General features: G+C 42.3%; 1 protein-coding gene across 5 annotated transcripts; it reads right to left on the reverse strand.

The window, feature by feature from the left end:
* Positions 1-45: 45 nt before the first annotated feature.
* Positions 46-13,941, reverse strand: col6a2 (collagen, type VI, alpha 2). Of its 5 annotated transcripts, none has more exons than XM_038718678.1 (32): positions 13,743-13,941; positions 11,350-11,441; positions 11,085-11,185; positions 10,822-10,965; positions 9,564-9,926; positions 9,459-9,479; positions 9,291-9,356; positions 9,097-9,195; positions 8,955-8,981; positions 8,795-8,821; positions 8,645-8,689; positions 8,394-8,447; positions 8,251-8,313; positions 8,033-8,095; positions 7,881-7,934; positions 7,757-7,792; positions 7,596-7,658; positions 7,404-7,466; positions 7,224-7,286; positions 7,075-7,137; positions 6,918-6,968; positions 6,733-6,831; positions 6,580-6,642; positions 6,324-6,359; positions 6,182-6,227; positions 5,939-6,091; positions 5,716-5,810; positions 4,564-4,745; positions 4,282-4,460; positions 4,164-4,202; positions 1,947-2,281; positions 792-1,055 (listed from the first exon to the last, which is right to left on the reverse strand). In XM_038718678.1, the coding sequence occupies exons 2-32, from the start codon at positions 11,423-11,425 to the stop codon at positions 792-794; spliced, it is 3,033 nt and encodes a 1,010-aa protein (XP_038574606.1). In that variant the 5' UTR covers positions 11,426-11,441; positions 13,743-13,941. The 5 variants fall into 5 exon arrangements, with proteins under 5 accessions (XP_038574605.1, XP_038574607.1, XP_038574606.1 ...); XM_038718676.1 differs by having other exon boundaries at positions 792-1,058; positions 11,350-11,437; positions 13,743-13,940; XM_038718675.1 differs by having other exon boundaries at positions 792-1,058; positions 13,743-13,940.
* Positions 13,942-15,748: the final 1,807 nt, after the last annotated feature.

A 15,748-nucleotide genomic window follows, 5' to 3' on the forward strand; every position in this document is an offset into this window, starting at 1 on the left:
AACATTAACACACATTTAAATATCTTGCAAACACAAAAGACAGTGTTGGGGTCACCACATTAGGCTTTATTTGGACTGTTAGAATGTTTACAGATTTAGTTTTTTTATGCCTGTCAATGTATATGTAATTAACTGTGTGTGTGTGTGTGTGTGTGTGTGTGTGTGTGTGTGTGTGTGTGTGATTCTTGTGTGGTTGAGTGTGGGGCATTTATGTGTGATTCTTTTGCTCTGGAAAAGATATGTCTGCTTGTATTTATCCCCTGAACACAGTAATTACAGCATAACATGATGTAAAAAACTTCTCCCAAACCACTCAGATGGCTTTGTCCTTTATTTCTACTTTAGCACCTTTAATGTAAATACTGACTTTGTGAAGACAGAGAGAGATAGAGAGAGAGAGACTGAAAATCAATAGAAAATAAAACAAAATAAAACCTACAATTTCTTTCGTAAATATTCAATAATCATACACCTCTCCTCTTGGACACTTATGGGTGTCTTTGGTTTGAATGAGAACTACTAGATCAATCAAATTACAAATGATATTGTTTGTGTATTTATGTATATGTGTTTGTGTCAGCTGGTCCTACATGGATTGCTTTGGCTTTTGTAAAGGAATCTTCACCCTTAACAACCGGATATGTAGCCGTTTCAGTGCCTTATAGATCCAGTAATGATAATGACCACAGAGGTTTGATGATGCCTCTGTGTGTGTGTTTATGTGTACACTGAAGGCCCTTCTTTCATTCTGTGGATTCTAATTCTATGGTGTAGAGCGTTAAAGTTCCTCACTAGCATATCCAGCGGACAAAACGCTCAAAGAATGAGGGTTTGTTCAACATGGCGTAGTCATCTCCTCTAAAGATGGCAGACGAGTCCCCTAGCGACACCTTCTGCAGCACCTCCTCATCTGTGTCTTTTCCCAGGGCAATCACTGTTGGAACGCCTTCTGCTCGCCTCATGGCAGACACGCCCTCTTCTAGCTGCTCGCTGGCTGTGATGCCATCAGTGATGAATACAAAGGTCAGCTCAGCGGTGGCACGAGCCTTTTTATCCTGCTACAAACACAACATGCAATGTTACACTTTTTTGCTCTCTTACCATCAGTTAGATGAGAGGATTGATACCTCACTCATATCTGTGTGTTGAAATGGAGATTGAGCCAGATGGCAATTAGCTTAGCTTAGCATTAAGGCAGGAGGCAGGATAAAAAAATACCTAAATATTAAAATCACAAATTGACACTGTTATTTCTGTTTGTGTACAGATAAAACAAATGAGTTGATTAAAGGCGTATTTCTGAGAACCAGGCTATTTGTTTTCCCTGCTTCCAATCTTTATGATAAACAAAGCTCCTGGCTTCAGCTCCATACTTAAAGAAATAGTTCGACATTTTGGGATATACGCTTATTTTCTTTCTTGTCGATAGTTATGTAGATGAGAAGATTGATACAACTGGGCTAGCTTAAACAGCTAGCTTGACTCTGTCCAAAGGTAAAACTTCCACCAACTCATTAATTAACATGTTATATATCTCATTTGTTTAATCTGCATGAAAACAAAGTATATAATGTTGTGGTTTTTCGTGGTGGGTCATATGCTGGCCTAAATCTTGGTTGGTAGCTTTGAAGTCACTGCATCTGGTCCCACACATAACCCCTGTTTAAAAACCACAACATATTGATTTTACACTTCAGTTTTTGTACAAATTAAACAAACAAGAAACATGAAAGTGAGCATTTGAGTTGCTGGTAAATAGATTGTGTCACTCTTGATGCAAAGCGAAGCTTATTTTTCTGCTGGCTGTAGCTTAATTTTTTACAGTACAGACATTCAGTCGATCTTCTCATCTTATCAAGAAATCAAATTTCCAAAAATGTTGAATTATTCCTATACATATTTCTGTTCCTTCCTACAAATCAAAAACAGGTGTATGTGTTTGTTACCTTTGGAATCACCAGATTGTTGACAGCATGGATGATGGCGCTGCCCAGAGCAGAAGAGGAATCCATATAGGACATAGATGCCAGCGAATCCGAGATCACTGTGAGATTGTGTGTGAGAGGGAACTCCACCTTCTGTTCTGTAGTGCTGCCATACTGCAGCAGAGCCAAGCGGGCATTCTTCTTGTCTGAATCGTTGTTTGCCAGGGTGAGGCGGCGAGCCACATTCTCAATGAACTCTTTGGCCCTGCGGTGGTTCTCCAGTCCCATCCTCTCAGAACCATCCAACAGGAACACCACATCCACTGGTCGCTGAACACAGCTAGCCACAGCAGGCTCTGGAACAGACACACACATACATAAAGTTGGTTAAACATGGTGTTCAGCAAGTTACAGCTGGTACACAGATGCTCAGAGGTCAAAGCCAAAAAAATATATACAGTAACACTGTGTGCTTCAATGCATGCTAGTTGCAATCCAATACAGCTGTCTGTCTTTAGTTTGCGCTAGAGTTTTATTATCTTGAGACATCATAAAAACATGAATACATTTTATACAAAACAACATAGTTCACATCAGCAAGTTGCAGTCAGATGCTAACATTTGGTTAAAACTGCTCCTCTTCCTCTAGTCACCCTACTTAACAAGCCAAGCCACATGCAAAAACATGCACCAATCAAGGGCGTTACATACACTAGTTCTTTCAAGTCAATTGACCAAACATCCACATATACCAACGTCTGACTCATATACAGTATACTGTGACATGTATAAAACCAGATATTTTCCACATGTAATGGCCTTTTCACCAACATGAGTCATTCACAGAGTACAAGAAAAAAAAGAACAGGCCGTAACCATGGATATGTGCAAAACAGCAAAAGAAACGTCATCAGAGTGATTTAGCGAGCTTGTGATTCACAGTGGAAATGAGGCCTCATCAAAGAGCCACTGTACACCAAACAGGAGCAACACGAATGGCTCTACAGACCAATCTGCCTCCAACAAATGGATGACATTTGCTTTCCATGTGAATGGAAAACATCCCTCCACTAACGTGGAAATGATATGTATCATAATGTCTAACAGACATACTTTTCTGAGAAATAGCTCCATGTACATTAATTCAGAAATATTCTACGAAGAGAGAGAGCATCCTGAATCCACATTTTGAATTTTGACCCATCACATATTGTAACCATACATAAGGCTGCACTGAACTGATAGCACAGGACCAGCTTGATATCATGCGATTCTTTTGCATTAGCCCAGGTGTATATTGCACCGGTAGAGTAAAAAATGCCCACAGTTTTAATGAAATCTGTTCTAATTCCAGCAGTAAGCTCATTAGTTATTGGCGTCCATAATGGCGAGGTAGCATGGTTAGCATATTAGCATTAGCAGAGTCCTAAGGCCTTCTCTGGGTCTCCCAGAATGTCTCCATAGACATATTTGAAGGAGTTGATGAATAGCTGGGTCCATTGCTGCCTGTCCGCTCCCTGGGCGAGTTTGGCTCTCTGGGCTGTGTACGCCATGGTTGCAACGCCAACTCCATACTGCTGCTCACTCAGGCCGTTCAGCAGGCTGGCCACACCCTCCAAAGAGGTGGGGACCAATGAGTGGCTGCCTTCCTCAGCCAGTGGCTTCCAGGGGGGAGGGGCTTGCCCCGCAGTTACGCCCCCTCCTGAAACAAGTGGGCGGAATAACATTGTGGGCAGGGCCCCCAGAAACGACGCATGAACACAGCCAACAAAAATGCCGGAGGTACACAAAGTTGCACTAAATTGCAACATGGGCTCATGTGTTGGGTTTACAGGCATATTAAATAATTGCACCATAGCTAAGTAAGTAAAATGATGCAACTGTAAAAAAGTATGTTTTACCTCAGTTTAAGCCACAACGCGTTTAATCCTTAACATAGCTTAAAGGCGTCATTATGCTTCAAACAAACTAGTTGGTACGAAGCTTTGCCCGAACATTTCTAAGTGTCAGAGTGTTAATGCCTGTTCTGAATGACCACACTCAAAACCAGTGCAAAAAGCCTGCTGTCATAGAGTCTGGTGCTTTTTTAGATTCTGTTTGAAAATTATACAAGCACTTCCTTTGAAGCATATTGACACCTTAATAATGCTGGTAACCTGGGCCTAACTGCTGAAAAAGCATGTAAAATCTAAAAATAAAAGAGGACACTAAGTGATACATAACATTTTAAAATCTTACCTGATTTACAAGGGAGATCTGGGCATATGATGACAGGATCTATGCAAAGATAAAAAAAATGTCAGAGAAAAAGCTCCACATAGTTCCCTAGATGAACATACTCCCTTAATAAGTGTACCTGGGCAGAGCACGGTTTCAATTTTGTCAATGAACTCCTCAGCTACCAGGTCTGCAAAGCGCCTCATGCCCAGCACCCTGCCATCCTTCTGGCAAGCAATGCTCTTCAGGCTCTCATTCTCCTCGATCTGGTCAAACATGTCTCCGATTCCGATGGCACTCACATCAACACTGGGATCACTGCTCACATGCACAAGTACACACAAATACAAGCAATGAGATAAAATTCTTTTCTCCTCCACATATTCTAAATATCAAAAAATACAGTCCCATTGCTAGGCACCTGCAGAGGTAGGTGAGCAGCGAGTCATCATCTCTGGGGTCGAAGCGTCCGTCAGTGATGACAACTACAGTGACGTTGGCTTTGGCTCTGCGGCTGTCCCTGATCAGGTTGTCGTAGGCATACTTCAAAGCAGATGGAGTCCATGTTCCTCCAGCGATCCACTCCAAACGCTTCACTGCATCCTGTATAGTGGAGAAGACAATGATATAGTACAGTAATAGACAATGTGAGGTACTGAGTGTAGCTTCTATAATTTTTTACAAAGGTCAGACTGCAGCCATTTTGAATATTTGGATTGGTTCTGTACAAAATAGTTATGGCTGTGGACGGTGCCAAAGTAACTTTAGAATATATCTTGTACTATATAATGTGTTTATAAGACTTGAACTCATGAATGGAGGCTTCAGGGAGACCCAGCATTTACCAGATTATGTAGTTAACTATGTTGTTATGAAGTTATTATGTATCTTTGAAATGACAGCTAAACAATAAATATCCTTCTGGAGTATTAGGATCCATCCATTTGGTTTCATAGGGAATCTATAAAAAGATAAATTTGTATACTGTGTCCAGCAGCAAGCTTATAACATAGCATGGTTAGCATATTAGCATTAGCAGAATTCTAGCTTCACAGCTACTGTTATTCTTTCCCCCACCTGTTTTGCGCTGGAAAAAAAAGCAGCTGTATGCTCTTTCAGGTTGTTTGCCATTTTTTTATGTTCAAAATGGCCGCTTCCTATTATGAGTTGGGTCAATATGAACTATCAGCTGTGGGTTAATAACTATTTGGTGCTCTGTGGAGTATTTAAGGCAGTATGCGGAAGTGACTTAATGTGAGTTTTTTGTTTTTTTTGACAACATGGAATACATATATAATCTGCAGCCTTTTTCTTTAATGTGGTTCTACCATCTGTTGCATCCCAGACCATATGCATTTGTATGTCACAAAGATATAGACAGAGGGACATGTACACAAATGCAAGCGTGAAGAGAATCATCTACCTCATATGTGACAACAGTACATCTGATCTAACAGTCCATCAGCCTCGATTAATTAAGAAACATCTGGACAAAAGAACAGTCTGTGCTCACCCTAAAAATACACTTGAAAGTTGCAATGCACATGTGTTTGTGTCTGTCTGTGTGTGAGACCTTGAAAGCAGACATTGAATCAATCTTGGGGTCGTTGAGCCGGATGGCCTGGAAGGTTCCACTGTGACTGTACTGAACAACTCCCACTCTTGTGCCTGGGAACCCATGAGATCGTGTTTACACCAAGTTGGCAGTCATCTTGTAAAGTTGTTTCATTGCACAGACTAGCTGTTAAATAATTAAAGAAGCAAGAGAACATGTGCATCAACAAATACATGTCTACCTGTATCTGACTGGGGGTCTTTGGCAAGGGAACCCAGTCTGTTGATGGTGTTGATGACAAAGTTCTTCTCCAGGGTGAAGTTAGTCAGACCCACTGACTCTGAGCTGTCAATCACAAACACAATGTCCAGGGCTCCGCAGCGTTTCTCACAGTCTGCACACAAAAACACACACTTTGAAAACCTGACAACCTATCAGCGCATGTTAAGATCATAAATGGCAACACTGTGGTAGCTAAACTCACCGCAGCAGCCACACGTTTCCCTGATGTAGTTCATGACATCACATTCCTGCAAGAAGAAACATTATTGTTAATCCATCATAACATCACTGTTTTTCTGTTGATGTGTCAGTGATAAAAGAGTGGTTATATAAAATGTTCTCACAGTGAGGCCGGGATCTCCCTCAGGTCCAGGATCTCCCTGTAGAGGAAGAAAACACATAAAATCACATCGTGCCTCTCAGCTTTTGTCCGGTTTGGGACTGCTGTCAGATAATGCTAATTGGTAGTTGGTAAGTAAACATGAAAACATCAGTTTAGGTTTGTTTTTCCTTGCTGGATGCAAATGGATGTTTACTTCTTCACTATGTCGGTGACTAGGAAAGCACCTGTATGTGGGATTTTCATTGCAGTATACTTACGTCACGTCCAGGGTCTCCTCTTGGTCCTCTTTGGCCAGGTTCCCCTTGAGACCCTGGTTCACCCTGTTGTAAGCAGAAAAAAATTGCAGTGTGTTACTGCACTGTAAAAACACATTTTGCTCATGACAGCATGCATCCAGCTACGTTACTTACTCCCTCTCCCGGAGTTCCTTTATTTCCAGGGTCACCCTTTTGACCACAGTCTCCTCTGCCGCCACGAGGTCCACGGTTGCCCTTATTTCCTCTGTCACCCTGTACAACAGAGTAAAAGTCTTGTCAGCCAAGTGTTTCACTCTGGCTAGCAAATGGTACGGAGACGAATTTCATGTGTACGTTACCGATGGTCCTCTTGGCCCAGGATAACTAAAGCCAGGTCTTCCAGGATCACCCTGAATGGAGACAATAGAAACAGTCAAGACAAAGAACTGCAGCTAGATACCTGAAAACAGTCCAAGGAAGAGGCTTACACACTAACACATACAAAGAGATACATACCTTTGGTCCAGGCTGTCCTGGTTCTCCTCTTGGTCCAGCATCACCAGGGTCTCCTCTGGTACCCTATAATACAAGCATTGTTAATGTAAACTAGATGCACTTTGAATATAGCCTTTGATAGCACTTTTTTATGCCCAAATGTGACCTACATTTTTCCCAGGCTCTCCTGCTGTCCCCGGTGGCCCCCTGGGCCCTGGCAGGCCATTATCTCCCTGTTCAGAGAAGAGAAAGTTGACAGGAGGTGCAACAAAAGGGGGTGGATTAAATAGTTTAAGGGTGTATGGTGTTTATATAAACATATGCAAATTAAAAATAATAATACTCCTCACTTTTGCTCCTTTCTTTCCTTCTTCACCTGGAAGCCCTCTCAAGCCCTCTGGCCCCATTTCACCCTGAAACATAAAATCAGCATTGAGCCCCCTAGTGGTGGAACAACGTATCTCAATGAAAGACACACACATTTCAAAGTTCATAAAACTTGAATGTTTCACACTTGCATGATTGCATACATTAACTCATACCTTTTCTCCCTTAACTCCATCTGGCCCTTGACCACCCTTTTGCCCAGGTTCTCCTCTTCTCCCCTAGAACACAAGAACAGTTAGAGAACCAACAAATCAAAGCCAATGGAGGTGAAGCATGTTGGGGAACATTAGGTAATGGGGGAATAAGGTGTTCTTACCGGCTCGCCTCTGCCTCCTGGAAGTCCTTCGGCTCCCTAAGAAAAGCAACACGCAGGTGAGCTACATGATGCATGAAATGAGTGTGTGTTTAAGTGTATTTCTGTCTGTGGCGACGAAACTTACTTTGTTTCCTTTTTGTCCAGGGAGGCCAGGTGATCCAGAACCTCCCCTCTCTCCCTGTGGAAGAAGCACAGCGTTTAGTCTTTCAACAATCCTCAAACCTAATCTTTGTCCCAGGAAAGAACAGCTATCCCAGTCCCTGTGTTCAGGTTCACCTTTGGTCCAGGCTCTCCAGACAGGCCAGGGGGGCCAGGTCTTCCAGGACGACCGGGATCACCCTGAAGGCAGGACACAAGCCCACACACACAACACACACACACACACACACACACACACACACACACACACACACACACACATACACACACACAATCAGGCAGAGTTTAATCACAGGTTTGAATGGCTGATGGATTTTAAAGACAAGACCATCTACCTTCTCTCCATCGGTTCCAGGGGGACCACGTTCACCGACGTCTCCGGGGTAGCCGTCAGGACCCTACAAAGCATCAAACATGCACCATGAATAGGCCATAACATAACGCAACATGGATGAACTGATCTTTTTAAATGTCATACTCTGTCGCCTGGGTCTCCTTTGCAGCCGGGAGCGCCAATTCGTCCAATTTTACCCTGGGAAAGAGAAGATAAAGGAAAAAATTGTATTACAAAAGAAAAACTACAGCTTCACTTCGAAATCATCGAAAGACATCCACTATTTTATAATACAGTCACTTTCAGTGAGTCAGTAATCATTCTAGAGATCATTTTGTACCCTAACATGTACACCAAAACTTGCTTCTCAAAATTCTGCCTTAAACAGCACCCACCTTCTGTCCATCTGTCCCATTGCGTCCTGGGATGCCAGCCACGCCCTAACGACAAAGAGAAGAGACAATTAGAGTAGATAGACCAACCACTTAATAAAATGAATGATAATTAATAGATCATTTCTAATTTGGTCAGACAAAAAGTCCTACCTTTTTCCCCTGAGTTCCTATCTCTCCCTGTAGGCAGATAGAACAACCATTTTATGTGTGATTATAATCTCAGCAATTTATTGAAATTGTTACTATTTAAGACAGTTTTAAGTCATGCAATGATGAAGTTGAGACACACAAAAGGAAAGTAATGCCTCACCTTTTCGCCTGTTTGCCCTGGCTCTCCCTATAGAGAGAAAAGGGGGGTCATTTATTACAATATAGACACAAATTAAAATCATTTGTCATTCTGTAATTCAGTGAATAATGAATAATGTTGAGGTCGATATTCAGTGTCCTACTTTGGTACCAGGTTGACCAATGGGACCCTCGATACCGGGGTCTCCTGGGCGACCTCTTCCACCTTTCAGACCTGGTTCGCCGTTGTCTCCTTTAGCTCCCTGCAGTCAACGAGTTAAAAGGAGCAAATATCTGAGAGGATGAAAGTGACTAGGGTGCAAAATTCTGTTTCTGTATATGTGTGTGTGCCACTCACTTTTTGTCCTCGGTGGCCTTTTGGACCGGGAGGCCCATCCGTCTCCAGACAGTCCACACTGTAACACTGTGTAGTACAGGAAATTAAGACAAATAGTCAGTATTGGTACAATCTGAACAATTACTTTTGTATAATCTCTCCGATCATAAGTTGAGCGTGCATTCTTACCTCTACAAATGCCAAATGTTGCTGTGAAGACAAAAATAACAAGGTGTGAGCAGAAGAGGCATTGATCATCTTTTATGTTTCTCTGTGGGTGTGTTTGTGTGTTACCATTGTCTTGATGATGCGGTTAATGGTGTCTACTTGTATGATGGCCCTGCCCTGGCTTAGATCCACAGCCATAAAGTCCCTCCTGTAGACCGTCGCAGGAGAGTTGGCGATCTCCCTGAGCCCCGTCTCTTCAATGTTCTTCGATGCCGCCACGACAAACATCCGGATGCCCTCGTCACGAGCTTTCTCTGCTGCCACTTTGATTCCCCCGCACGGTCTTCCGGTCACATGGCCGTCTGTGATGACCACAGCAAATCGGAGGGCCTTGGGGTATGTGGGTGAGCGCAGCATTTCCTGGGTCATGTTGGTGAGGGCGCAGTCGGTGTAGGTACCCTTACCCAGGTAACGGATCCCCCTGAGACCCTGGAAAGAATGTGATTTGTTAATTGGATAACCAATTAGGGAAAGAATGCAACTGCCCAGGGACCCTAGACCCTCAGGAGCCCTGAGGGTATCAGGCTCAATCTGTGTTTTTTAGTTAGTGCTAATTTAACTAATTGCTTATTATAAATTTAAACAATATAAGACTAAAGGTAGATTCTGCATTTTACCTTATCTTCAGCTGCTGCGTCTTAATCAAGTTTTAAAGGAACAGTTTACAGGCAAAGATTTAGCTAAGAAGATCGATACCACTTCTACGTCTGTGGTAAATATGCTTCAGGGTCTTGGCCAATCAGAAGACAGAAGAACGTTTAATAGTACAAAGCTACCACACAGGAGTCACAGAACTACAATATAGGGCTTTAAATGCAATATAATAGGGCTCCTTTAACTGACTGAAATAACAGACATGCAATAAAGGTCCTAATTGAATCAAGATCCTTGCAATTGCACAGTACGCATCTTAAACCACCAAGCCACAATGACTATACATCTTGCAGTTACCTGCAGTTTTTTTGCTCTATAGTACACAAGAAACCAGTTTTAATCTCTTTACGTTGTGGGGACCCAAAGGGAATTTTTGCCCCTGGGCCCCAAAGCAGATTAACACAGCCCTGCAAGACATTGGTGTTAGTGTTAGCTAAAAAAACACCCATGTCATCAGTGATCAGTGGGGCAGCCTTCTTCCATGTGAAACTTCCACTGGGCATGGACCAGAACTTTACACATAATATCTAGGATAAATATCAAATACCTCTAATTCATAACTTGGTTAGGTACATAAAACACCCAAATGAAATCTTAACAAACTATTTAATCTCCAACTTGATGGTTACCTGTTAAATTTTTGTACGCGTGTGTGTGGGTGGACACTCACTGTGATGAAATCGTTCTTTGATGCAAGGCGACTGAACACTTGCTGTGTCTGGGAGAAGTGTAGTCCACCAATCTTCCAGTTGATCCGCACAGCACCTTTTAATTCAGCATCTTCTAATCTCTGTGCAAATTGCTCAGTGAATTCCTACAACAACAAGACACAACACATTATTTAACATTTCTAATAATCACTTCGAAATGATGACACTATAAAACAAGTCTATTCTGAGTTGAGGTATTAAAACTGCAGATAAACAGGGGAACCTTGATGCTCTCCACCAGCGATCCAGGGGGCGGCTCCTGCATGGCAATGGTCTCAGATGTATCTATGGTGAAGTACACATCTATGGGACATTCATGCTTCTCTGGAGGGAAAAGACACACACAACAAAAACACATATAAAACCTCCATGGAAAATTCCTATGCAATCAACTGTTCCATGTTATGTCACCAAAACTGTGTTCACATATTTACACAACATGTTACTGTGGCTGAGAAGCAACAAGGGTTCACTTTTATGGCACTCACTCTGGCACTCTGTTGTCTGTCCGTGAGTGAGGGCTCCAAAAAGAAGACAGAGCACGATGACCTCTAATCCCAGCATCTTTCTCTGCTCCTGTCTGACACATAAAGGCACAAGACACACAACTGAGCCCACAACATCTGTATGTTAATTTCTCACTTCGTCTCTCAAAATCAGTACAGTGAAAATAGAATTTGTGGTAAATCTACAAAACAAAAAATACAGGAAAATCACAGGAATGTAAACACGTAGTGTACGTGCCGATTTTGGACCCTAAATCAAGAAACAAGGAAACTTTTTTGAATAACCAGCATTGTAATAACACTTTTCTGAGATGTAATCAACCTAATAATATATTGATTGATCATCATTCCACATTATATATGATTTTTGTCATGTAGTGTTGGCTGATAATGCTAAAATCTAGATGCACCTGGTATCAGTTAAAGGGAAATGTATGAAGAGCAGTCTACTGATGAGAACAAAATGGCTGCCATAGTTATGTAATAGGTTTGAAAGCATGACATGAGTTGAACATGGCTCTTTTTTCTTGTGTTTGTGTTGGAAATGGAAACAACAGAAGCTAGAAAGAAATGACAAAATTCAACAAAGGCTGATATTTGCCTTTCTGTAGGTATGTAGTATTCATGCCCGGAAGCCGGCCTTAACATGCTGCCACACTACAGCCATCATCAATGGAAGTTCAGTCAGATTCACTAACAGGCTTGACTGAGTGTTTGAAGGACTCACTGTTTGACCAAATAAAACCTGCAAGTCCATGGCTGAAAAATGGAACCAATTATCTTATCTAAACGTAGCACATCACAAACATTTCTTTGGGTGATGACAAACACATGAACAGAATCTGGTTGTATATGACAGTAGAAAGCATGCTGCTGATTGAATATAGCAAGGCTCACATTTCGTTTTAAACCACATCATTTCACAAGGCCTCAGTCTGCCGCCCTGCAGAGGCTTTCTTTTCCCTCACAGTGAACCTGGCTGTCATGGACAGATTAATTCGATAGGGGGCACATTGACCTGTTGGAAATCTGGTGATGGAAATGTAAGTAAGAATACGCACCATGTACATTTTGACAAGGCAGGTAATCATGCAGGGTCTGTTTTAAGGCCCGTCTTATAATAGGTATGCATATTCCAAAACAAATGTGCAATTTTTAAAATGACCATAAACCAAGCAACAAACAGAATCTTATTTTGTGGCTTCAGGGCCCCTGAGGGTTGGGCACCCACTCTGCTTGATTAATAATCCAACCCTACCGGCTGTGCGAGAAGGCAAGGCCTCTGAAATGCAGCGGATTACCCTCACATCCACTAAACACTCAGTCTGACCCTGTTAGCAACATGTCAACAAAGTCAGGTTTAGTGTCTATTCATCCCTCTACATCAACTCCAAACCTTAACAAGTGTCCACCACTTAACCATCTGCCAACTCACGTACACTGCAGCATACTGCATTTTTACACTGTGAAAATCTGCAAGTGGAAAAACAAAAGAAAACCTCTCCTTCTTGAGAAAAACAATTAAAAGAATGTCCAATAATAATAATTATATAGCACACTTCATGCAATGATACAGCTTGAAGTGCTTTACAAAACAAGATCAGAATAAGGATAGGTAAAAAAAAAAAAATCAATATATATTTATAAATAATAAATAGCAAATACGTTAAAAGAAACAAAAAAATAAGCAAAAACCACATTCAAAATAAACAAATAAGGGAAGAGTACTTTTTGGGACATAAAATGAGAGGCAAATCAAATTTTCTGTAATCAAATGTCGTCCTACCAGTGGAACAATTAGCCTTTAAATTATCCTTTTGTTTTCAAAACAAATGAAAACTAATTTAGAGTAGCTAAAATCATCTCACCCATGCTGGCAATAACAAAATACAACAATATTTTAACTTCTTTACAACATTTAAACTGCACACATCAACAGACTATCAGCCACGCGCTTTGCTGTGGCTCCCTCTAGCGGACAGACAGCTGTAAACTGCGGAGGATTCGCCCTTCTCACTCCTCTCACAGTACTGAGTGCGAGTCCTCATAGCTTTTCATCGCTGCAGAGGTAAATATCGCGCAAAAAAATATGCAGCGATAACAGCATGACTGTTAGAGCCCGTGCTCTATTTAGGGTTATTTCTTGGGCAACTATTGTGTGGATTTTGAAGGGTTCATTGCTTGTTCGTGCAACAGTTTGGTGTAGCTAAGAAAAAGATCATTTCTGTTGATGAGAGTAAGTTTTAAGACATGCAAAGAGATAGAGAGCGAGAGCGGGTGAGCGCGTGAGAGACAGAGACACACAAGGGGAAAGAGGGAGATAGAGAGAGGGAATGAGAGACTGGCACATTGTTGTGCGTAAAAGTGCAGCTTACCCAAACTCTTTCCAACAACTTCAAAACTTCGTGAGCAGCTGATCCTCTGTTGATTATCTCCTCATCTCAGCAGGAGGGAAAGCCGAGAAAGTAAATCGGGATAAGGGGGGACGAAAATGAGAAATAAAGCCCTGGATGCGCGTTTACTTCCCGCAGAAGAGCCCTCCGTTCGCTCTCCTGTCCCGGTCCAGCCCCAGCGACAAGATGTGTTCCCTCCTCCTGCAGCCCAGTGTGCACTGCAGGCCGCTTGGAGGCGCCATGGCTCCGCAGTAACCCGTGTGTGCGCGCATGCGCGTACCCGTTTGCCTGTAACAGCATTACTGCCATGCACCAGTGAAAGAGGATGCCAAAGTGCAGCTTTTGAACAGATCTCTCCTCCAAGACTACTTAAACTCCACAAACAAATAGTAATGTCTGTTTAGTATCAGAAGAAATTACAATTTTAGAGATGTGGCCCTTAGTGGAACACACCCTGGGGACATGCCGGGCTTTAAAGTTCCTGAGGTTTTAACAGTTTATCTCACACATGTTGCGAGAAAGAATGAAATAGAACAGGATAAAGAGCAGACTTACCCCCCCCCCCCCCCCCCCCCATAAACACACAGACACACAAAGGGCCCTCATTTGTGTCTGGTGGTCTGCTTGCAATTAGTAGGCAGAGTGAGAGGAGTTTATACTCCGTGTAAACACTGACAGACTATCCATGAGTGTGCTCACCATGTTTATACCCATGTAGGTGCTTCAGCCACCCGTTTGCCTATTTGTATGCATTAACCACGTTGTGTCGACATGTTGGGAGGTCTCCCTTTTACAGGATTTACCATGTCTTTACACATCTGCACAGACACTTACTTTCACTGTGACTGTAAAACATGTTTCCTCATTGTTGCTGATCATGTGTTGGCTGCAACAACACCAATTGCCAATTTGCTGCAGAGCTACCAATGCATTAATAACCGTGAACACTGCCGCTAACGTGTTATCCAGGCCAGAACACAGGCTTCTACATCCGTTACATGATAGGCTGTCAGTTTGGAGAGGGAGATAAAGAGGTCATTAGGGTCACCTGAGTATGGAATCCATGTCTTTTCCACTGAAGTAGGGTATCTGGATCAGACCTGCTCAGTCATTAGACATAGTTACTCTTGCACAATAACATATGCATACACGTTTTGACGTTTTAGTCTTGCATGCTTAATTTAACTTTATCTGAATCTATAGTGGGCTAGGCTCAGTTTAAAGGTGGTTGGAGGTGACACAGCAGTCAGCATTTTTGCCAAGGCGACGAAGTGCAGTTGAGAGTAAAGAAGAGAAGGAGGACGAGGAGGAAGAGGAGGAGGAGAAGGGCAGCTGCTGACCAGAGTTATTACTCTCTGAATCTCTTCTCTCTGTCTTGGCCAGGGAAGGGTTTTTCCTTAAAAAGAGAAGAAGAGAGCAGTGGAACAGTGTGTGTGTGTGCGCGCATGTGATGGAGAGATGTGGGGGTGGGGGGGTCTGGTCTCTCTTAAAAGTGTGACTCATAGAATAGGAATGACCTCCCTACCAAATAGGAGTAAACCAGTCTAAGCCTCCCTCTCTCTCGCTCTCTCTCCCTCTCTCTCTCTCTGTTCCCCTCTTTCTCACACAGACTCTCTCTCAATCTTTAATTAGTTCTTTATTTCTTTCACATGGACTAAATGAATATTTCAGTCTGGGTGGATTTCTGCATAATCAGGTCCAAAATCATAAACAGCTCAACTCCCCCAACATCGCTACAGCTTTTTCACTCCCTGTTCCACAGAAAACACACAAGAGACAACTCAAATCACTTCACATGCAAACATGCACAAAGGCAAGGTGACAATAGACACATAAAGTGCAAGGATGTGAATGTAAATGCAAATCCATACAAACTTCAGATACATGCTCATGCTATCTGCAGATACAGATACAAAACGACTCTAAGCTCTAAAGGTTATTTACAGTTTGGTGCTAACCTCTGTAACTGTCTTTATATCTTTGGGCGT

This window comes from Micropterus salmoides, unplaced genomic scaffold, assembly GCF_014851395.1.
Source record: "Micropterus salmoides isolate LMB-PRFRI ecotype aquatic unplaced genomic scaffold, ASM1485139v1 Ms_hic_scaffold_14, whole genome shotgun sequence".
NCBI lineage: Eukaryota > Metazoa > Chordata > Actinopteri > Centrarchiformes > Centrarchidae > Micropterus > Micropterus salmoides.

What these genes read in the sequence shown, in the direction of transcription:
- col6a2 (XM_038718677.1), bottom strand. Translation starts at nt 11,425, where the DNA reads ATGCTGGGATTAGAGGTCATCGTGCTCTGTCTTCTTTTTGGAGCCCTC. An exon ending in CAGGGCAAACAGGCGAAAAG is followed by an intron (nt 8,822 to 8,954) that starts GTGAGGCATTAC and finishes ATCTGCCTACAG; the next exon opens with GGAGAGATAGGAACTCAGGG. An exon ending in AGACCCCCAGTCAGATACAG is followed by an intron (nt 5,811 to 5,938) that starts GTAGACATGTAT and finishes ATGGGTTCCCAG; the next exon opens with GCACAAGAGTGGGAGTTGTT.